The 24,390-nt window shown below is 38.8% G+C and overlaps 1 protein-coding gene across 8 annotated transcripts in view; it reads right to left on the bottom strand.

Moving 5' to 3' along the window:
• The window catches only part of GPAM (glycerol-3-phosphate acyltransferase, mitochondrial), a 64,404-nt gene that overhangs the window by 24,293 nt on the left and 15,721 nt on the right, over positions 1-24,390 (bottom strand). For 3 of the 8 annotated variants that reach the window (XM_009010278.5, XM_035269071.3, XM_078344068.1), the window contains 6 exons: positions 8,393-8,490; positions 7,573-7,681; positions 7,353-7,483; positions 6,371-6,493; positions 4,179-4,252; positions 1,437-1,550 (listed from right to left, as the gene is read on the bottom strand). In XM_009010278.5, coding sequence (XP_009008526.1) covers positions 1,437-1,550; positions 4,179-4,252; positions 6,371-6,493; positions 7,353-7,483; positions 7,573-7,582 — 452 coding nt within the window. In that variant the 5' untranslated portion in view covers positions 7,583-7,681; positions 8,393-8,490. Of the gene's footprint in view, positions 1-1,436; positions 1,551-4,178; positions 4,253-6,370; positions 6,494-7,352; positions 7,484-7,572; positions 7,682-8,392; positions 8,491-9,214; positions 9,339-15,259; positions 15,331-24,390 lie in introns of those variants that run through there. The other 5 variants (XM_078344069.1, XM_035269075.3, XM_009010280.5 and 2 more) reach the window with 4 other exon arrangements.

Raw genomic sequence — 24,390 nt, forward strand, 5'->3', positions numbered from 1 at the left:
CATTCTAGCAGAAGAGAGTAAAAGAAAGGTTATCCTTTTAGGCATACAAGTCAGATGTATCCAAAACTCTACTACCAAATTAATGTGTGATTTTTCTTTTGAAGACCTAATTTACTATTAACTCTATTGTGACTCCATTAGTAAAACAATACGTAAAATTCTGGGAGGGTTCAAAAAGGAACATAAATATTTATAAATATTTTTTCAACTCAAACCAGTAAGTTTAAAAGACACAACTCAAGATCAAAAGAGCACAGCACATAGTAATAAGCAGTGAGATAAAAGGAAACATTTAATACCATTTTATAAATCTTCCAGTTGACTTAGGGGAAAAAGCATGAGGTTCAACCTCCTTCAACCACTTCTAACATCCCAGTTACTAGTCAAAACATCTGGATGAAATAAACATACTTGAAGGTTTTAGCAAGAAAAGAGAATATATAATAATCTAAGAGTTTAAAATAATTGGGTTTTCTCCCACTGGTGTTGATTTTGGATTAGTGAAGTAGAGCTAAATTCCACATAACCCCACATTTCACTAATACAAAAAGACCAGTACCAAAGGACATGAATGTACCCCGAGTCTATTTCTTAAAAAGCATTAATTGCATTCTGGCCAGGAATGTTTCCATGACTGATGCATCTCCATTATCAACTACTTACTCATTCATTCAAGAAGTGTTTCTTGAGTATGTACTACGTGCCATCCCCATTCAGGCCTTAACAAACATAACACAGAGTGTACAAACAACTCTTGAGAAGTCAAACCAGCCTTTTAATTCACCCTGGTCTCCTGCTCCCCAAATCCAGGTAGACCTCTAAAACTGGCCACATCAATGAGGCCAGTATTCTAGAATAAACATTCTAGAGTATGGGAGTTTGGAACACCTTCACCCAAACTCCCATACTGTAGAATGTTTATTTCCCCTTCCTCCTGAGTTCCAGTCAGTCTCTACCATTTGTAACCAAGCTCCTGTGACAGCAAAGGCAGTATCTCATTCTCTTAAGATTTCTAGCAATGACTTTCTAGTACAAGAATTTCTACCTAGGTACTCAGTAACTGGCAACAATATCAAACTGATTTCTCTTTTGGCTATAAAATAGGAAATGCAGTGTCTCCAACATTTATATTACAGAAAACAGAGAACTCTGGAAATACACGCATCTCTGAACTCCTATTTGCCTTTCATGCTTTAGAAACCCATTTAATTATTAATCCACAAAACAAGACTGCTATTCCCACATGGCACTGTCACCAAAGCATCTGTTCTCCTTAGTTTCCTTTAGAGCTTAACATTTAATGTTTGGAAATACAAACACTTCTTGAGACATAGTCCCAAAGAAACTAAAGTTTACTAAGGAGAATCACTTCCCCCTCCCACTCCTACCACCCATCCCTGCCTCTGCCCAACTTTACAGCTGTGCCCCACCCTTACCTACTGCTGTTCAGCACATTTTCAGTCACGTTGGTGGCAAACATGCCCTTATGCACATCTCGCTCTTGAATAAAAAGAACATAAGAAAGGCATCTTGCAAGCCATCCCCGGTGTCTGTAACATGAAAATGATTTACCAGAGAAGTATTACAGGTACACCTAAAACAAGCCGCTTAAATTATAAACTAATTTTGAGCCCATTAAAAACAAGGCCTAATGTCATCTATTTCTGAGACTTAGGGTTCTCCTATAACAAATTCTCCTTAGTCACTCAGAATGCTGTGCAGCCAATTTTATTCAGGTACTCACAGCTAAAGCTGAAACTTGGAATTTGTGTGTCATGTTTGAATAGTGTTACTGTGCTGAATAACCCTATATAAAAACAAAATAAATAAAAACATTTGGCTTTATTAGCATGATTTAAAAGGCAAAAATGTGTAATGCTATATATAAGCTATATCTATTCTGATAAACCATACAGTTTATAGTTATAGCTATGGGCTATAAAAAGATAAATTTGGAGGCAGGGCGCAGTGGCTCCCAGCTGTAATCCCAGCACTTTGGGAAGCCGAGGCAGGTGGATCGCCTGAGGTCAGAAGTTTGAGACCAGCCTGGCTAACATGGTGAAACTGTTTCTACTAAAAATACAAAAAATTAGCCGGGTGTGGTGGCACTCGCCTATAATCCCAACCATTTGGGAGGCTAAAACAGGAGAATAAACATATTTGAAGGTTTTAGCAAGAAAAGAGAATATATAATAATCTAAGAGTTTAAAATAATTGGGTTTTCTCCCACTGGTGTTGATTTTGGACTAGTGAAGTAGAGTCCAAAATCTTGAACCTGGGAGGCAGAAGTTGCAGTGAGCCCAGTGGGCTGAGATCAAGCCATTGCACTCCAGCTTGGGCAACAAGAGCAAAACTCCATCTCCCTTCCCCTCCCCAAAAAAGATAAACTTGGAAGTCTTTTCCTATGATTAAAGGCTAATTTTATTTTTTGGTAATAGCTTTTTTTTTTCCCCTAAGATAATCAATGACTTTCTAATTGAACTGACAAGGCTGATGAGTTGAAAGAAGTCAAGCACCATCTAAATATTTGTGCTCTGGGCTAACGAAGCCAGAATTTCTCACTTTTTTACCCCTTCTACATTTTAAATATACCTGAGGTACAGAATATATTCCTGTCAGTAACACATGACTATGTGGTATTTAGATGGGAGGACAGAGAGATGAGTTTCAGAATATGAATGCTACGAGCTTTCATTATATAATAATTTAAAACCATTTGTAATGACTACATAATGCCACATTATCATTATCAATTCAGGAACTCTGAAAAGACACAGAATGCCCTCAGTTGAGAAAAAGTAATTTGAGAATTGTTAATGAATCACCTATTTTGTCATCTCTCCTTCCTGCCATTCTCTTTCTTTCTCCTTTTATTTGTGTAAATCTTCCAAAAATTTGGCCCAGTGTGTTAAATGTTAATCCTAAACTCTTCCTTCAGCCAACAGTTTCAGAAATACTACTGGAATGTACAAAGTCCAAGCTCTCTATGAAATCCCTTTGCAACTGACTGTAAGAATTGTGTGAGAGTGACAGAGTGTGTGACCACACGTGAGTGTGTAAAAATGTTTTAGGCTTTGCTTCACATAATACACATTAGAATTAAATAGCTGAACATGCAGCCTATTTCATGGAATAGTTTCATACTGGCTAGTCATCATAGCAAATGCAGTTTTCCTTAACTGTCTCTAATTGAGGGCAAGAAACAAACCACCTGGCTTTACATATAAAATATCTACTTACATAAGGAAGAGAAGACTCTATTAGATCCCTTTTCTTAGAATCTTATCATCTTATCAAAAACAAATTCAACACCAAAGTCTCTCCCCTCTCCTTTAAATTTAAATTTAAGAGAGAGAGAGACCAGCAACCTGGGAATGGGAAAGATATGCTCATGTCTTAGACTTAAGTTCTATTTTTCAAAAGTTTACTACAAATGCAAGTATTATCATTCTCATGTGTGATCTAATCATCAAATTATGAGAATTAATTTCATAAAGGCTTCAAGTAGTTGATTTCTTGCACTAATTCTCATAGAATGACAAGGACTGCTAGCATTTGGCTACTGATTCTCTTGCGTCACAGACATTCACACAAACTTTCAACCCCCTTGTTCGTCCCCTTGCCTGGAGTCAGATCAAACAAAGACCCTTTTCTCTCACACTGGTACTTACAAGCCCATCCCATGTGATTGGAAATTGTAAGAATTCTATGTAAAGTCTTGGGTAAATAATAAATCAAAGGGCATTTGCTCAATAGAAAAATGTCTTCTAACACTCTACAGATTGGGCAGGCTTCAATAATTTATACTTTTTCTAAAGTATTAAATAGTTATAATAAACCATAAGAGATTCAAACCTACCGGTCTCCTCAGAAAGTATTTCCCACATTTTGGCATACTTCATATCCAAAATCAATATAAGAACAAGTAAAGAACACTCTAAGGGGCATCTACACTCTCATGAAAATACCTGTAACTGCAGAAGTGGTAACAGTGATCGTTCTCTCTGTGGCTATACTGCTTCCAATTTTCAGATAAAGCCTCTTGTGTCGGAAACTCATATTTCTGTTAACTCATATTCTATTAACTCTCAATAACTCAAAGCACTTCAGCTTAAAGTGTGTTAACTATATTGTTTTTCGTTTGAGATGTATTAAAAACATAAGAAATTTCTTTTTACCTTGTGTGAGTTTCGTTGATATAAATAACATTCCGCAAACCCAAAGACGGGATACTGGGGTTGAAAAATTTGTCCTATATAAAACAAAGTAAATGTAGACATAAATACACAACTCGATTGATGGTGAAGAGCTCTCATTACCAGTTCTTGATGACTTTAATATCAAGCATAAAAACAGACACTGCCTCGAAAATCTAAGTGAAGAAAAATGTTTGATTGAAAAATACTTTTTAGCCTTCGAAGAAAGTCATAAACTCAAAATTAATCTTTAAAACCTTAAAACCAAAGGAAATAATATCCCTTCCTTCTTGACTCCCCATCTCCACCTTGAAAGAACTGAAGCTACAGGAATGTCAAGATTTCAGTTTTTCCAAAATACAAAGATTATGCTAAGCACCATACAGTTATTGTTGGTTACTACATCTCCCAAAAATCCTGACACATAAGAGTTATTTATTAACATCATTTTATAGGTGAGAAACTAAGGCTGGCAGAGGTTTAGAATTCAATCTTATGTCTTGCTCCAAAGAGTATGGTCTTTCTATTAACCCCGAATAACTGTCCACTTAATGAGAAATCACATGTCTACTGGTCGCCCTCTGTACACGTGATCTTGAAAGATAATCCAGAGATAGCTTTGCTGAAAATTCACACAGCACAATTACCTAGTCACACAGGTTATAAGCCACCTTTATCAATATGGGCAAAAAGGTAACTGTTCCACACTGAAATGCTGAAAAAGCACAATGTTCCCTCAACAAAAAATATAAAAATACTTAAGTGGAATTTCTTTAGAGAAAAGGAAAATAGGATTTCAGAGAAAAGATAGCAAATATCATAAAGTTACCAATAAAAATATTTTTAAACAAATGATTTTAAATGATCATGTCACGGAAGTAATTCAAGATCAAGTTCAGCTCCACCAGGTACGATAGTTAGGCAAAAATCAATTGTCTGTTGTACTATCTACCCCTACTCTAAACCATCACCATTACCCAATAATTTCTTATACTCTCTGACTTAAGAACACATTGTAGTTATTATTTTTAGTAAACATTCAAAAGTAGAATTAAACTAGAGTCAGGTCTAAAAAGAAAAGTCACATAACATTCTGTTTAAATCTTGATTTCAAGTGGCCTATTAATCTGAATCAGCTTTACTCCTAGACTAGAAATTTCTGGGATCCTTCAATTCTGCCAAATTCTTGCAACGATGCACTTGTCGTTTAAGAGAAGCAATATTTATAACAAGACATTCTGGAGCAGACCTGAACATTTAACACAAACTGCTTGGGTTCCACACAATTCTCTCCCACGTCAGTAAATCCCTTTACACCAGACTCAGAATTCTACTTTCTGCAAGCCAATCTTGAGTAGAAAATTCACACAGCACAATTACCTAGTCACACAGGTTAAAGCCACCTCTATAAATGGCAGGCACTTAAATGGCAGAATTTCTACATCCTAATAACTGGATCCCAGAGAGAACGTAATATCCAGAAATGACTTTTAAAAGGCAATTCTACTGCCTTTGATATAACCACATGAAAGTCTATGTTCCTGTGCTAACTTGTCCTTCTCTTCAACTACCATCAAAAATCTACCTCTCACCCACTCGACTCTTCTCAAAGACTACACTGTAACGCAGAAGATATTGCATGGCTCATGTTTTTTCACCAAAATACAAACGATAAACCCATATACACTCTCTAAAATCTTCATCCTAAGATTTTAGGTGATGATCCTTCACTATCACAAAGTCAGAGGACACCTTCCATTAGCCAAGGCTCAGAGCAAAGCCACAAATTTAACTTCTTCTTCTGTCCTATTATCTCTTTCTTATCTTGCTAGGATTTTAATGTTAAGTGCTAAAGTTCAACACCTAAAAGTTCATGAAGGTTCCCACTAACTCCTTGGAAGACTTAACTGAAAGTAAGATTGACTCTGCCCTTTATCCTATTAAAACCTCAAAAGAACTAGAATGTTATCTAGTATCAATTATAGAACCTATATTTACTACATAAATGAATGGAAAGAAAAACTGTGCCAACATCTTTACTTAAAATATTTGGTTCATAAGCACGAGTCTCTCTTCGGAAAGTGAATTTAGTACAATAAGACCACCCACTACAAAGCTGGAAATCTCCATATTTCATGCTGCGCATTGAGGCCAACAAGCAGTAAGATTCTTACCCAGCTCTGGGGAGTGCAGGAGTAACAACATCTTCCAACAAACGGCCTTTTCCGACTCATTAGGCTTTCCTTCCATTTTAAAGTTGCAGATCTGAAAACAGTAGGTCTAAAACCACACTCACCCTGACAAATATTAAGAAAAAAAAAACAGTGTCTAAATGACAAGAGAATACTCGTCTACTTGATCTCAAAAACTAAGGTATTTTGGACAGAAGAAAGACTTATGGCATATTCTTCCTTAGGACACGGTGATTTTCATTTAAGTACTCCCTCCATGATCAACACTTGGATAAAAACTTACCACATAAGCAAAAGTTGAGCACCCAAGAATAGTAATAGCTACACACTGAAGGCAGCATTCAAAAATTTAAAAACTAAATTGTAGAAAGTTAAACAGACTTCTGACAGCAAGACAAATATATTCAGACTCCTGGATCTCTATGCTACAATTAACCTTACTCCCTTTTAAACCACACACTCCCACTACAGAACTATAAAGACCTTACATAGTGAGCAAGATTTTACAGTTTCACAATATAGGTCATGTTATATTGAAATAGAAAAAACAGTCCAAGAAAATATATGCCTTTTAGATTGAATTCATACTATAATTTCCTATTTTTAATTTTTTAAAGTTTACTTCTATTATAAAACCCATACTTTTTAAGTAAACTCATGGAAAGTACATACTAAGAAAAAAAAAAAAAAAAAAACTAACTTGACCAAAAACTACTACAGCATTTTTTTTCCTATGCAAAAGGATTGTTTCATTTTCTAACATAATCAGTGTATGTAAATTTTCTATCTATTTTTTCTCTCCAATATAATGCCATAACATTTTTTATTAGGCTTCATAAAGATACCAGGTTCTGTAGCTATCACTCTCTCGTTATTATGTTGCTGCCAGGATTTGCACCTTCACAAACATTATTAAAATGAACATTTTTAGGCTGAATGCTCTTAACTCTTATCCTAAACTTACCCATTCCTCACTTATGTGCTTGCATCGACCAACATTGTATTCTGATGAATTTGGCAGATAAGAAACATCTATTGTACCAAGGGTCAGTGCAGATTCATCCATGTCACAAAGTGTAATTCCAGAATCATGTGCTATTAAAAAAAAAAAAAAAGTACCATTTAAGTTAATAAGGAATTGAGAGAGTAAATACCAGAACTCAAAATTCTGATTTCTACTTTACCTTGCTCCATAATGGGATATCAAATGAACTGATAGACTTGTACCACGTTGAGTCACAATGTAAAAACTGACTTTGATGTGTTTATAGGAACACAGTTAGGCTGCCCTGACTAGAAAAACAAAAAATCAACATTTGTATCCTAAGACTTCCTGAATATGTAAGAATACAACATTGTATCCTTAGACTTTCCAAACAAAATAGCTATTACTAGTCATTTGTAAGTGTAAATAAAAGCTTATTTTTATTTCATTTTCGTTAATATTTGAATAGTTCCTGGCAGAAGGAAGGCATGTTTATTTAATTAAGGCAATTAGGGCATGCCTGAAGTTCCCCCACTTAAATTAAGATCTTAATTTTCTTGTGATGTTCTAAAAGAAATATTTTCACTTTTAATACAAAGGTAATACAAAGCTACAAAGCTCTGAAAGAAAAGTACACTATTTTGAAAAATATGACGACGTCTAAGTTTTCATCCTTTTTGATAAGCTTTCTTCTACCCTAAGGAAAAAGGTTCACTGAAAGTAAACTCCTAGAATAGATATTAACCCAAAATATAAAAACTCTCTAACATAATCTCTAGTCTCAAATTATTTTAGCTTTTGCCTGTTTCTCACTTGGCCTAAAATCATCCCATTAAAATCCTGAAGGGTCGTGTCGAGGCTAACAGTGTTCCTTTGGAAGGCATATTCGGATTTCTTTACAATCCCCACATGGGTTTGCTACAATCACTGCTATTCTCGGCATAACTACCTACGTCCTCAACAATTTAACCTAAGTACAAGGTAACATAATAGGCCAGGGAGAGAATAAAGCAACGCACCTGGGATGAAAGTTCTTCTGTATCATAACATAATACTTCAGGACTCAGCTATCAGTTTCGGGTGCAGAATATCTATACAATAGGGGAGCCACTGCTGCCTGCGAAAATGAAGAGGGGAAGAGGAGAGGAAAAAGAGACCAACTTGTGCCAACAGTAAGTCCACGTTTTGCACTTCCTCCCTACAGTTCGCTCAAGGTCAAGGAATAAAAAAGAAGCAATATCCCAGAGGCACCAGCCAGAAGGCGCTGAGGGAAGCAGACTGGAGGATCTGAAAAAGGCAGAGGCTGGAAGACGAGCTCTGAGGCTTAAATCTTCCACTGCTTACCATCTGTGATTTTTTTTACTAACATAAGCTGGTTAACTTCTATGCCTTGCTTTTCCCATCTGGAAAATGGGCATAATGATAGCTCTTACCTCTTGGGTTGCCGAGAGGACTGAATAAATACGAACAAAGGATCTACCACAGGGTGGAACACACAGTGAGCGCTCAGTCCAATCAATGGTGACGCTATCATTAATTATTTTCAGCACACTGGCTGCTCTCAGAGCACCCCTGCTGCCTCAATGTCCCCCAGGGACCCAGGCGGGCTGGCTGGCGGCGCCTCCGCGCGTGCAGATGCTTAGGGGACTGAGTCCATAAGGACTCCTTCCTCCCCAGGGGAACCCATGCCCCTGCCTGGTCACCCCAGGAGAACTGAATCCTACCCCCACCCTTGCACGAGCCCGACCCATTTCTCAGGGAGAAGCCCGGAGCTCGCAGGACGGGGAAAAAGGGACAGGACTGCCTCAGCAACTTGCAGGAGTCGCACCAGCTCCACGCACCTGTCCCGGCGTTCCAGGCCCGAGCAGCCTGTCGCAGCCTATACCCGCCCTCGCAGCTCGCACCCCCAGCAGCTCCGGCTTCGGTTGCTGCAGCTGCCGGCACTGCAAGCCTCGGCCAGAGTCTGCTATAATGGCGCGCCCTGATGACGCAACAGGCGCGCGGGATTGATGCTCGGCCGCCGGCGAGCCAGCGCCGGGGGCGGGGCCAGGCCTTTGGCCTTGAGAGGGTGAGCGTGCGTGGATCTGAGAGTAGAATGTGTGCACTCGAGTGTGCGTGCCTGTGTGTGGCTAAAGATAGTGTGTGAGCGCCTGGACAGACGGTTACACTGCCTAGGCCTTTCGTGTGTGAGTGTGTGTGCTGATGTCATTCTGCTTTGTGTGAATTCAGCTTATCTGGGAGCTTGTCCCTCTTCAACGCTCTATTGGAAGTGTGCGCGTGGACTATCCGGTTATCTGTGTGGTCCGACTTTTTATGAGACCTGTAAGACTGCAGGATTTATTACGAATGAGAGAGGCAGGGATTGCAAAAGTGGCTGAGTGCCTTTTCCTTTAAGGAGGAGAATGAGATATGAAATGAAGCAAGTATAAGGCTTATAGGATAAAAAGGCTCCGTTAGACAGGAGAAATAAGGGTTTTTTTCCCTTCGGACTATATGTTGCACATCATGTTAAATATAGTAAATAATAATGTATTACACAATTCAGAATCGCTGAGTACATTTCAAAATTCTCACCATGAAAACTGAGAAATAGGTAGATGCGTTAATTAGCTTGATTCAGTTATTCCACGTTGTATTTATACTGTGGAATAACTGAAGCTAATTACAACATTGCTTTGTACCCCAGAAATATATGCAACTATTAATTAATTTAAAATACAATTTTTTAAAAATAGCTTTTAGGAATCTGAATTCAAATTGGCCTACCCTTAGCCCTTGAAACAAATTAACACTGAGCATGAAAAGGTTCTTTCACAATATTTGTCATGCCTTTGACAAGGCCAGTGATTATCAAGAGATTAGCAATTTAGAAGGAAAAAGATAACCTTTTTTAGCCGGGGATGGTGGCACATGCCTGTAGTCCCAGCTGCTCAGGAGGCTGAGGTGGGAGGATTGCTGAAGCCCAGTAGGCAGGGGTGGCCATGAGCCAAGATCATGCCACTGCACTCCAGCCTGGGTGACAATGAGACCTGTCTCAAAAAATAATAAACTTTTACATCTACTTAAGCAACAAACATTCAGTATGACCGAGGATCTGGGAATACAAAGATGATTAAGGCATATGCCGTTCCCTCAAGCCTCTGCCACCACTCCTTGTCCTTCCTACACTCACTAATCCTAATTCCCTATTCAATACAAATCTTCCTGCATATCCACCTGAAAAAAAAACCCATAGGCCTGGAATATAATAAGACCTCCACAAATAGGCCTCTGCTATTCCCTCTTCTCCAACAGAAGCCTTACACTTCCTCTCTGATTGTACTTAGACAAGCCATGGGCACTCATCCTCCTAATTCTGCTCATACTGTTCTCCCTGAAATTCTACAGTTCCTTCCTGAACTAGTTCTTCAAGCCTTCCCTAATCTCTCCAGCCCTCAATAACCACACCCATGATATCTCAAACATGTACTATGATACCACACCTTGGATCTTTCTCAATTTCTGTCTTCTAAAAGATTACAAACACATTATGTCAGTGACTTGCCTCAGTCTCTTAGTTGATACCAAAGTCTCTTGTTTTTATACTAAGCACTCAATAAATACTTGTTGTGGCTAAGGAACAATAAAAAAAAAAGTCTTCTCTTGAACTTTCTTGTTCTTCTATATATAAATCCGCCCCAAAATGCAAATGTTCTCCTCTTTTGAAACAATCCGAAACAATGGGAGTAGATACTCATTTTTTTAAAAACAGATTTTGAGCTTCTTGAGGTCAAAGACCTTGTCTTTACTCAACCCACACACATAATCTTAGCATAAGCACACACCTAAATACTCAAGCACTTTATGCTGACTAGTCAGGAAGATGAATTTTAATCCCATAACATTATGAAATTTTGTGTACAGTTTATTGGCCCCTGACAAGGAAAAAAAAGAAGGGAGAAAACAGGGAAAAGTCTTATGGTTTGAAGTCACTACTAAAGAGAAATTGTTCTACTAAGAACAATTGCACTAGAGAAAATGCCACAGGAATTTTAAAATGTAAGCCAAAGGGAAAAATGGATCACCTTACACAAAATTCATTTTGCAATGCCTGTTGCAAAGTGTTACTATGGAGGAGACGTACATTGCAATTTTCAGATGTTTCATGTTACTTAATAAGAATTGTTTTGGAAACAAGTGACATCCTTGACAATCTGTTCTGTGAAGAGAGCCACAGTAATTTATAGCAATCCAGTCTAGCCAGCTACGATGGAGCAACAGGACTGAATTTGCTCTCCTGCCTAAAACAACTAAAAACAAAAACAAACAGATGTATATATAGGACAATGACTTTTAAACATTGTGCTGGACAGTGGTCCCCGAGGAGAGAAAACAAATGAGGTGAGCCCTATGAATGTCTTGATTTACTGACTAGAGGGAGCAGCCCAGGCTGCAGTACAAAGAGGGGAATCCAGGAAGAGCTAGGCAGACTCCCTGCGTTGAGGAGACAAAACTGGGAGAGCAGGGAGGCCAAAACAGCTAGAATTGGGAGTCCCATGTCAGAGAGGAGAAAGCTATACAGAGAAAAAAGGAGCGGTGGAAATCTACAACAGAGCCCACTTCTGCTGATTAGAGAATGTGTGTGAGCAAGCTTACCTAAGGCCAGGAAATAATCATGTATGAAGAAAAGAGAGAGCAATAACTAAATCTTACACAGGGTAGGAAATTAATCCTGCTCCCAAAAGGCAAAGTAGAAAGATACCCAGTGATCACACAGAACCAGAAATAGTACCCGATCCTGGCACCCAGACTGGAAAACCCCATAATTCACAACTCAAATGGTTTTGTTTGAGTAATGGGGCAAAATTAGCCCTAATGTAAATGCTACTCTGATTCTAAGAAATCTTAAAAGTCAGCACCCAAAGGATTAAACTGTTTTTAAAAACAAAGTGTCTCAGAGTAAAACACAAAAATATTTATAGGAAATTAAAAATAACCCACACCTAACAAGGTAAAATTTGCAATGTCTGGAATCCAATCAGAATTATCAAGCATTCAAAAAGAAACAGGAAAGTAATAAGAAAAAAAATCAACCAATTGAAAGCATCTCAGAAATGGCAGAGATGATACAATAAGAGAACAAGGACATTAAGAAAGTAATTATGATTGTATTCGATGTGTTCAAAAATAGAAAAAATAGAGTGAGCATGGGAAGTAGAGATGTGAAAAATCTTTTTTCTTTAAAAAAGGCACAAACCAAACACATAGGAGATAATAAAATCACTGAGATTTTTAACACACACACACACACACACACACACACACAATTGATAGGATAGACATTACTGAAAAAGAAACAGTAAAAACCTGAAAGCATTGTGATAAAAACTATCCAAAATGAAACACTGAGAGAAGAAAAAGACTAAAAATAAAAATAAACAGAGTATCAGTGTGCCTAGTATACATGCAATTGGAGTCCCTGAAGAAAATGAGAAATATGAGGTGAGAATAGATTAGGGAGGACAGAAAAAAGTATTTGAAGAAATAATTGATGAAAACTTTCCAAATTCGACCAAAACTATAAACTCATAAACCTAAAAAGCTCAACAAACTCAGTAGAAACATGAGGAAAACTATACCAAGAAACATCATGTTCAAAATGTGTAAAACCATTGATAAAGAGAAAATGTTAAAAGCTATTAGAGAGAGAGAAAAAAGACATTACTGTACAGAGGAACAAAGATAAGAATGACAGAATGTTTCTCACCAGAAAAATGCAAACCAGAAGCTGGTGGAGCAGCATTCTAAGTACTGAATGAAAAACCTGTCAATCGAGAATTCTTTTATATTAATATATAATATGTACATTTTATATATATTATATATGTATATATATATATATATATATATCAAAACAAGACAAAATTAAAACATATTTTGACAAAGAATTGCTGAAAGAATTAACCACCAGCAGGCTTGTTCTATAAGCAATGTTAAAGAAAGTCTTTCAGGCAAAAAAAAAAATGCTATCAGATGGAATTCTGAATCTATGCAAAGGAATTAAGAGCTTAAGAAACCACAAATATGTAGGTAAATAATATTTCTTATTTTTAAAGCCCTTATTTTATTTTTGAGACGGAGCCTCACTCTGTCACCCAGGCTGGAGTGCAGTGGCATTATCTCAGCTCACTGCCAACTCCACCTCACAGGTTCAAGCAATTCTCATGCCTCATCCTCTTGAATAGCTGGGGTTACAGTCACCCGCCACCACGCCCAGCAAACTTTTTGTGTGTGTTTTTAGTAGAGCTGGAGTTTTACCACATTGTCCAGGCCAGTCTCGAACTCCTGACCTCAAGTGATCCACCTACCTTGGCCTCCCAAAGTGCTGGTATCACAAGAGTGAGCCACTGTGCCCAGCCATTAAAGCCCTTTTAAAAGATAATTGCTTAATGCACAAACAACAACAATACCTTGTGGGGTTTATAACATAGATAGAAGTAAAATATATGATGACAACAGCACCAAGTCCAGGAAGGAAGAAGTATTCTGTTGTAACATTCTTATTTAATGCACTAAGCTGTATAATATACTTTAAGGTAAACTGTAATAAGTTAAAGATGTATACTTTAACTTCCAAAGCAAGTACATGAAAGCAAACCAAAGAGTTACCATTAACACATCAACAAAGAAGATTAAGTTGAATTTTTAAAATGTTTAATGAATTCAAAAGAAGGCAGGAAATGAGTGTGAAGAAAAGAATAGATAGAATAAAGAGAAAATACATGGCAAGATGGTAGATTTAAACTCACATAAGTAATCACCCTAATTAAAAGGCAGATATTGTCAGATTGGAAAGAAAATGAAGATCCAACTATATGCCACCCATTTAAAAACTCACTTTTAAATATAAAGACAAATAAGAGTAAAGGTTAGAAAACAGTACACCATGCCAAAGCTAATCAAATGAAATATAAATGGTTGTATTAGTATCAGGTAATTTATAGAGGATCATTTTATAATGATAAAAAGGTTAATTCATAATGAGGACAAACCAATTCTACATATTTATTCCTCTAATATAGTACTTCAAAATACATAAATGAAAAGTAATTAAATTGCAAGTTTTAAAAATCTACAGTTGTAGTCAGCAATTTCAATATCCCTCTACCAATAACTATCAGAACAGTGGGTAAAAAATTAATAAAGATATAAAAGGCTTGTACAATACTATCAACCAACTTGGCCTAATTGACATTTATAGAACACTCTACCCAGTAACAGGAGAATAAACATTCAAATGCACACAGAACATCCACCAAGATAGATCATATTCTGGACCATAAAACAAGTCTCAATGCACATATGAGGATCCAAATTACATAAAACATACTCTGAGCATAGTGGAAATCAGAAAACACTAACTTAAAGGTATCTGAAAAATCCTCAACTATTTGGAAACTCACATACTTTTAAAAAATCATGATGTTAAAAAAATAAAAATTAGAAAGTACTTTGAACTGAATGATAATGAAAACACAACATATCATACTTTAAGGATTGCAGCTAAAACAGCACTTAGAAACTTATAGTCCTAAAATACCTACACTGGAAAAAAAGAAAGATTCCAAATCATCGATCTCAGATTCAACCTTAAGAAAAAAGAGTAAATTAAACCCAAAATAAGCAAAACAAAAACAGAAAACAATAAAGGTCAGATATCAATGGAAACAGAAAAATTTTAAAATAGGAAAATAAAAAACAATTAAAACTGAAAGTTAATTCTTTGAGAAAATCAGTAGAATTCATGAACTTTTAGCCAGATTCACAAGGAAAAAAGAGAAGGAGCACACACATGATTGCTATTAGGAGCAAGAAGAGTGGCATCACTACAAATTCTATATACATACCAATGCAGGTTTTCATTGCCCAAGCTAGTTGTCTTTTGTTCTCAGGGTGCTGTTACCAGACGTTAGATTTCCTATTTTCATAATGAGAGTCTGATAAGAGTCTAGAAAAGTTGATCCCACTCACTGTACCAGCAGAAAAACTATTCTCTATTTCCCTCTCTATGATTTTGTTCAGGACAATCTCCTGGCCAACTCTGAAAAAATAATGAATCATAATATCTAAGCCAATTATGAAAATGGCACACACCCTGCATTTGTGAAAGTAGTGTACATGTACCTCTGTGTACACTACATTTTGTTTTGTTTTGCCATTTTCCATATTTTCAAGGTATTTTAAAACCTTTTCTTCTGGCGTTCTACACGTTGACCAGTATACCCGCTACGTTTTAACATGGCTCCTTCTCATGATGATCCTGTAAGATATTTAGATCCTTAATTTACAGATAGTAAAAATGGACTCAGAGTAATTAAATAAATTGCCAAAATTAACCAGACAGAAAGCAACACAGAAGGGATTTGAACCTAGGCCTTTCTCATACTAAACTTCATGTTCTTGACAATAATTCATGCTGCCTTCCTAATAGTCCCTGTTCAAAGGCTCCCCTTCAGACTGATCCAGATTAATTGACCAAAACCTCCCTGGATGCATTTGATCAAGTAGCTGCAGGTCTACCGATGTGTAGGAGCATTTCTCTACAAGAAAAATGTAAGGACATTGTCTACTGACTTGCCTAAATCCATTAATAAAGTATCTATTAAATTCCCTTACATAAAATATAATGATTGTTCTATCAAAAACTTTTAAAGTAAGTAGCTTGGCATGAATTATTCTTACTGGATCCATGCTGTTCTCATTATGACCTACTTTTCTTGGGGCTGCTTTTGTTTGTTTATTTATTTATTCAATAAATATTTATAGAACATCTACTTTATGCCAAGCAAGCTACTGTAGACACAGCTTTGAACAAGACAGCACCATACCTCCTCCCTTTGAGCTTATAGTCAAAATAGTCAAGAATGTTTACACTATGCCTGTTTAATCATTGTTTCAAAAATCAGCATCAAGTTCATTGAGCTGTGGTTTCCAGAATTTACTTCCTAGTTCCAGCTAATTTGGGGCAGTCACTGAGACCTGCCTGCTTAAGACATGTTTCCACCCTCTGGTTATGTTCAGGGTGATCTCTTGTATAGTTCTGAGAAAAGAATGAATCAAGGTATCTAAGCCAATTATGATAATCTTGTTCCCTAATACTGCAACAATTCTTGCAGCCAAAACGGTCACATGACCCAGTTCTGGGCAATGTGAACAGAAAGCAAGGCAAATTGAGGGTTCCTGAAGAAGTTTTTCTTTCCTGGTAAGAGGACACAGCTGGTACTGCTTTCTTTTCCCCTTTCCTCCCATTTGCTATGTAAGTCAATGTCCAAACCCAATACCACCAATCATACGCCTCTGGATTCTGCCAAATCTCCACCCATGGAAGCCATTACAATGTTGTCTTCTATCACTCTTGGGTAAATGCATTTCTGATCGTCACCACACATGTTTATTGTAATGAAATGGGCAGCTCAGAGCCCTACTGCAACACATCCCAAGCCCAGTTTATTTAAACAATTAGTCAAACACTTTTTTTACTGCCTATCAATACCCTGTGGGGAGGATACACTCTAGTTCCTGCTTTTAGAAATTCAAGTTCTCATTAGATGAAACAAAATATATTTGGTTAAATAGCTACAAATAAATAAATAAATGTATTTCTAATTATATTTGAGCCTGGATCTCATTGCTAGAATGACTCAAATTTTCAAAAATAATAATAAAAGAGAGAGAGAATGTCTATAAATAGTCCTTACCAGTGTATCACATGCTGAGGGGTGGTAGTGAAGGTGACCTTAGATTCTGCCTTTAAGAAAAGGTTTTAGGCCAGAAGAGAGGGAAACCCCTCTGACTTACTTTTACCACATTTATGGCATAATAAGGACTTAATTTTGACCGAAATCTGCTTCATCAGGAAATTAATCAACAGACTAAGCTTCAAATAAGAGATGTCAAAGGATGACTGGAATAGTTGTGGTGCCAGCTGGAAAAGTCTGTAAGTGCACACCCCACGTGGACTGCTAATTGCATTATCCATCACATACATACTGGTTTATGAAATCATAATTCAGAACTGAATAATTCAGAGAAGCAAATAATGAATATTCTTCCTTCTTAGGAGAAGGCAGAATCTTCCAAAATGCTGCCCCAAAAAAAAGTGAGCCCATCCTACAGACACAGACAACTATTTCCTTAGTCCCAAGCAATTACTCCCAAGCGATTGCTCCCAAGCTATACGATATTTCTTCTTACATACACACTTGCTTCCAAGTCTTAAAGAAGACTGACCTGTGGCCAAACATCATGGCTTATAATAATGTAAACTTCCTGGGCTTGAGCATAAGGCATGCTGGGACCTCATTCTAGGAGGGAGAGTGAGGAGGGCAGAGCCAAACAGAAGGGAAGACAAGCACATTTTCCCAGACATTAAAGTTAGCTATAACAAGACATAGTGTTCAAAGAATATACCAAGCCCAGGTCCAACTCAGACAGCTTAGAATGGAAAGGGTCTTTGTGATGAGGCAGGTTAGAGCAGCAGTCCCTCAAGATGGTCATCAAATACAACGGAGCCAGGCAGTAGACAGCCAGGCTTCCAGGAGATCTCTCTTGCCATCTCCCACCAGATAGAGTATGTGACAAAGTTCAACTCGCCAGGAAGAAAACACAGTGGGAACTAGGTAGTGCTGTGTCACTGGGCAGGGCACCAATACTAGAGGGAAACTGGGACTCTGCATGGGATAACTAGCAGAATCAGCTTGGATTCTGCTGATTCTGAAAAACTGAAACAGTAGTTAATTTTTAACTACTGTTTGCTCATTCTTAAGGAATGAAAGCTATTTTTCCCTTCTCCCAGGAGTGTAGCCAGGTTCTGTGGTTTAAATCCTAAGCCCTAGAATAATTGCAATTAACTGCCTTTTTGTGATGAAATGCCAAAAGATGAGAAGCTGCTTGACTGGAGTTGGTATCCAAGAAGACAAACCCTAAATGGGCCTTTGTTTTCTCATGGACTTGAGCTGGGTTGTGGGAGGAAAGACCATTCAAGGACAGAGTAGAGGCCAGGATGGCCTAGGCATTGAGAAGGGACAGGGCTCAGGGGTCCGATGGTGGCTCAGATCTGAGATCCTTCAGATGCAGAGACTTGGAGGTGGCAGGACTTCAAAAAAGGGTGAAAAGAGGAGCTATGAAGAATGAGAGTCTAGCACCTTAGAAACCTCAGTGAAGGTCCCAGTGGCTTAGTAAGTCATGAAGGGAATGGAACTTCAAGTACCAGGCAGAGTCTAAGTAAGGCACAATCAGGAAGGGGACCAGCCTGAGCCGACCCAGGGCCTCTGCTTGGCTTCCACAAAACACAAGCAACAGGGTAAGAGGTAGGAAGGTGGACTACCCCAAATTCCCCAAATTATCACTATTGGCCTTTAACAGAACTTTGACATAAGCTGTTTAAAGACAGGTTAGTACAGTATTCATTCATTCATTCATAACACACTGACTGAGAGCCTTTTTTTGCAGCAGGCATCTTGCTAAGTGCTGAAGACACACAGATGAAGAAGTCACACACAGATCCTACCCTTGTGGAATTCATGGTCTCATGGCCTACAGTAGGTAGAGATGGAGACAATAGGAAGAAAGACAAACCCACTTTTAAAATTACAAAGAAATTTTTTAAAGTGCTCTGAAGAATCCAAACAGCATCTGTCCCAGGGAAAAACAGAGGTGGTCGATATTGGATAAGGTGGTCAGGGAAGACTTCTAAAAGGAGAGAGCAGCTACACTGAGGCCAGGGTGTGAACAGGGCTCAGCCAAAACAGAGCCCAGAGCACACCTTTCCAAGAAGAGGAAGGAGCACACGCCAAAGCCTGGAGGGAGGGCAGAGCTTGGCAGGGAGTGAGAAGGGAACGAAGGCCAGTGTGGCTGGGGTGGATAAGTGAGAAAGTGGCAGAGGGGGGAAGCGGGAAAACAGGGAGACCAGGTCTTTTTAAGCCATAGTAAAAAGTTTAGGAAATTCCAAATAAAATTGTGACATGTGCCATAAATGTCGTGGAGGTATGTGAATACCCTTTACCTTGTAAGAGTAGAGAAGGATGAATCAAAATGGAAGCCAAGGCCTATGGACTTGGTCAACCCGGAAGAGGGGAAGTAGGCAACGATTCAGGAACTATATTGTACTCAGGGGCCTGCCTGCCTGGGTTAAATTGGCAGCAGAGAATCTAGGTAGGAAGAAAGTAAGTACATTTTGTTAGCTACCCTTTATTGAGCACTTTCTACGTGCCAAGCACTATTCTAAGTACTTTAGAGGCATTTTCTCAAACAATCACCTGTGTCAGTCGTGGCACCATCAGGAGAAAAGAACGCATGCCAGACAGCTCAGTAGTGAGACTTTCATACCGTGAACCACTTCGAAAGGTCTTGAGAGAGCTGAGAGGGCAAAAGAAGAAGAGTGAGGCCTAGAGATCAGCAGCAACACAAGATCATTACTCTCCCTCAGGCTGGAGTGGCAAAGAGACGTGTTGACAGAGCCAAGAGCTATCACCTCATAGGCTACAACTGGGACAAAGGAGGGGTTCCCGCCAAGAGGAGCCACCACTGCTGGAGGTGCCACCTGGGAAAGAGGGAGATACCATGACCTTTGACTTTTCTCTGCCAATTGGGCTGACCCAAGCTTCAAGGAAGCCTGAGGAATAAGTTTGCAAGGGAGCATTGTCCTGAGATCTAGGGTAGAGCAGGGAAGGATGGGGAATAGATCTGAGGGCAAACAGGCAGATGAAGGACCTGTCCTCTCAACAGCCCCATGGGTTAGAAACTATTATCACTCCTGTTTTCAGATGGGGAAACTGAGGCACCAGGCAAGGTCAGAATCTGTAAAGTGGCAGAAACACACTTTGAATTCAGGTTCTACCTGACACTAAAGCCCAGACATACAACCGATATATTATTCAGCTAACCTGAGCAAGAACATGGTAGTTAGGGCTGGACTAGCAGATCCCAGGTCTGAAAGCAGGATTTGCTTTGGAATTGGCCCTAGTTCTTCAGTTGTCCTCGTCTCAAGGCCAGGCTGCCAAGACCTTGTGCTTGAAAAAGGTACTTCTTGCAGATACTGTGGAGGACAAAAGAGGAAATGCTATTCCTCTGAGCTTGGATCCTCACAAAATTTGACTTAAAATTTTTGACGCTTTTAAGATGAACCCTTAAGGTTACTTTGTTCTAGGAAAAGTGACTCTTTATCAGTCAGAATGGGCTAGGTTATAATACAGTAACAAAAGTCTCAGTCTTGAAATAACAGAGTTTATTTCTTGCATATGCTACAGGTCAACAGCAGATTATTCTGGGACTCTGCTCATAATGGTCACAGAAGGACCCAGGCTGAGGAAGGTTCCATGTTGACACATGCCTTCATGTTTGCCAAGGCTGGAAAAGAGAGTGTAGTAAGTTGTGCACTGGTTCTTAATCCACTTTGTTAGATAAAGAAGTGCAATCCTACTGTATGTCCCTAACGAGATAACTAAACATTTGTGAACAGCTGCAATGACAATCAAACCACATTAATGACACTTCTGGTTGGGCTGAGATAAACCAAAGATCCTAATGTAGAATGAAGACACTTAGGAGCTTCTAACAAGACAGGCTACACTATATAACATCATAAAAGCTTGTCTTTGCTGTGCTCAGAATTGCATCTCTGAAGACACTATGTCTTTCAGGAAAATCTTTTGTTCCTAAGTATTGCTTAAGACTATTTCCCTAAAAATCCCCATTGCTTCTTGAAAGATACTGTCCAAGATGGTTTGTGGAGCTGAGATGCTGGCTGGAATGATGTAAAAAAAAGTGTCTTGTCTTCTGGAAGAGAGATCCTAATGCGAACTGGATTCTAACATGGACAAGCCCAGACTCATTCCAAGCTTCCTACTGTTGTATAACCTGACGGCAGACTATTGGGGAGGGATGGCTTGCTGAGCAAATCCCAGCTCTGGGTACAAAGAGCAAGTCAGTCACTCGGCTTTCACAACCCCGTGCTCTCCTGCATTTCTTTCTTCCCACCTAGATGTTTTCTCTTGGCATGTTTTACCGGCCCAAGTCCTTCTTTCATTCTTACTTCATACCATCTCCCTAGGAGGCCAAGAACCTAGAAGTTCTTGACTTTTTCCTACATCCAATAGAACACTAACTCTTACAGTTTTACTTTCTAAATAGCTTTAAACCCATCACCCACTTATCTCCCTTTCCAGCTGCACTATCCTAGTCCAAAACATCACCATCTTCACTGGGGATCGTAGTGACTCACTGCCTGGATGCCCCATATCTACTTGTGCACCGGCTACATGTCCAGACATCCCATACATATCAGCCAGACATCCCATACATATCAGCCAGACAGAGCATTTGAAACTGCAGCACTGACCATACCAAATAATACCCCCATGTCTCTTATCACCATTGCAACTGACTAAAATCCTTCCAGTTATTCCTTACAGATTTTAGAGGAAAAACTAAAGTCTGTAACATGCATTGAATACCTGGCTCAGTCTGCCCTTGCTAATTTCACCACCCCCATCTCCTTCCACGTACTCTTTCTCTCTCTGAGTCTAGCCACCCTGGCTTTCTTTCACTTCCCCAAGAGAGCCAGGATCTGCCCTTCCCTTGCATTTGTTCTGGCTGCAGTGGCCCCCACCACATCTCCTTCTCTCCAACTCACACGTCGTAACACAGCTCAAGCCTCACCACCTCATGAAAAGCTTTGTGGACCCTTTAGACTAAGTCAGGTCTCTTTCTTTCTTTCTTTCTTTTTTCTTTCTTTTCATTCTTTCCTTCCTTTTTTTTTTTTTTTTTCTGAGATGGAGTCTCTCTCTCTGGCCAAGGCTGGAGTGCAGTGGTGTGATCTTGGCTCACTACAACCTCTGCCTCCTGGGGTTAAGTGATTCTCCTGCCTCTCAAGTAGCTAGGATTACAGGGGCCTGCCACCACACCCAGATAATTTTTGTATTTTTAGTAGAGATGGAGTTTCACCTTGTTGATCAGGCTGGTCTTGAACTCCTGACCTTGTGATCTCCCAACCTCGGACTCCCAAAGTGCTGGGATTACAGGTGTGAGCCACCAAACCCTGCCAGTCAGGCTCCTTTCTTAAACTTCTTTCCCACAGGAATTACCACAATTATAACTAAATATTTAATTGTTGAATTAATCATTTAATATCTGCCCCTCTCTCTCTTAAATGGCATTCTTGACTTTTCCCCTGCATTCCTAGTACCTAACAGTACCTTGAGTAAAGCAGATGCTCAATGTCTATTTATTGAATGTCTGAGTACAAGGCATGATTAGCTACTTATAGAGAGTACATGGCTATTATAACTACCAGGAGTCCTGAACAAGGATAGCTCCAGGAATAGAAACATTCAAGGAGGGATGTGTGAACCACAGCATTTGGAGGCTTGTGACTTTGTAGCTCTTAGAATAGGCATGCATCTAAGGTAGGCAGCAGATTCCCCATCTTCTCTCCCTCACCTCACTCCCTGGGTCAAAGTAGAGGAAATGCATGACTACAAAGAAATATAGGGACCCTGATCTCCATTGTCGGGTTGGTCTACACCAAACAGAAAAACACCCAATCTAGGACAAGGCCAAGCAGAGGCTGGGAGGTAAACACACACATGTCCAATACTCTTGAAAGAAAGAACTTGAAAATGCCTAGGCATGGCTAGAGATTTATTTTTATCGTTCCTCCCTTAGACTCAGTCTTTGTTAAAAGGAAAGAATTTTTATGAAGAGGAGACGCTGAACTACTTTGCATTTAGATTATTCATTTTCTAATAAGTTCAAAGTAAAGTAGAACCTCACTCATTAAGTCTAATTGGTAAAAAGATCAATATAAGTTCAACTAAGGCTAATTTTTAGAATACTTCTAAAGAAATTTAGAATTTTTAGAATACTTCTAAAGAAACTTGACATATAAAAGTCCAAATATTTTCTTTTGGAAAACGTATTCTCTTGGATCTTCTAAACATATGAAGTCTTTAGCTTTTAACTTACAGATTTCCCAAAAGAAAAGGTCTCCAAGGTAAAAAAGTGTTATCAACGTATAGTTTCCAACGATCTAACAATGATCTAAATCACCTTATATAAAGCAGAACCTCAGCACAGCAGGATTGGCCACGGTTTTAACCACATCTTTTCTAACTAGCAGTCATCATCATACTACTCCATACAATATTTGATGTTTATTACAAAGCTGATCTCCAACATGCAGGTGAGATCGTGGAGAACAGGCTTTTCTAATCCAGGATCACAAGGTGCAATGTCCTCTTCTGGCCCCATTTTGTTTTACTACTGGCTGGATGGATCACAGAGCCCAACACTTTCCTCAGTTAGGGTGAGTTATACCTCTCCTCATGCCTTTTGCACATCCGATTCTGCTTATGAGATGACAAAACATCTTCCCCCTTTATCAGTCACATCATAGTTATCTTTCCAGAGGCTCTCACTTCTGGGCCAGTGTTCCTATTTCACCTCCATAAAGCCCTGGACACACATGCAAATTAAGCACGCATACATAAATTGTAGAATTCCTAGTAACCGCTACAGGTAATCAATGGGTTAAATAAATCTTAACATCAATAATGTTGGATTTTCTCTAGCTTATTTGTAAGTGATGCTCTTAGAGAATAGTTTGTTTAAATTTCTAGTTCACCTGCTCATTAACTGTTGAATAAATAACCTACGTAGAGGGTGAATTATATCTAAAACCCCATCAATTGATCAAATCCTGGAATGAATTAAATTTTAACCTCCCAGAGATAAAGTTTCATTGACTTTAAGCTCCACAAAGTTGTAGCATGCCAGGCCAGGCATGGTGGCACATGCCACTATAAAATTCCAGCATTTTGAGAGGCTGAGGTGGGTGAATCATGATGTCAGGAGTTCCAGGCTAGTTTGGCCAACAGGGCAAAACCCCATCTCTACTAAAAACACAAAAAATTAGCCTGGTTTGGTGGCAGTCGCTTGTAGTCCCAGCTACTCAGGAGGCTGAGGCAGAAGAATTGCTTGA

Source organism: Callithrix jacchus, chromosome 12, assembly GCF_049354715.1.
Source record: "Callithrix jacchus isolate 240 chromosome 12, calJac240_pri, whole genome shotgun sequence".
NCBI lineage: Eukaryota > Metazoa > Chordata > Mammalia > Primates > Cebidae > Callithrix > Callithrix jacchus.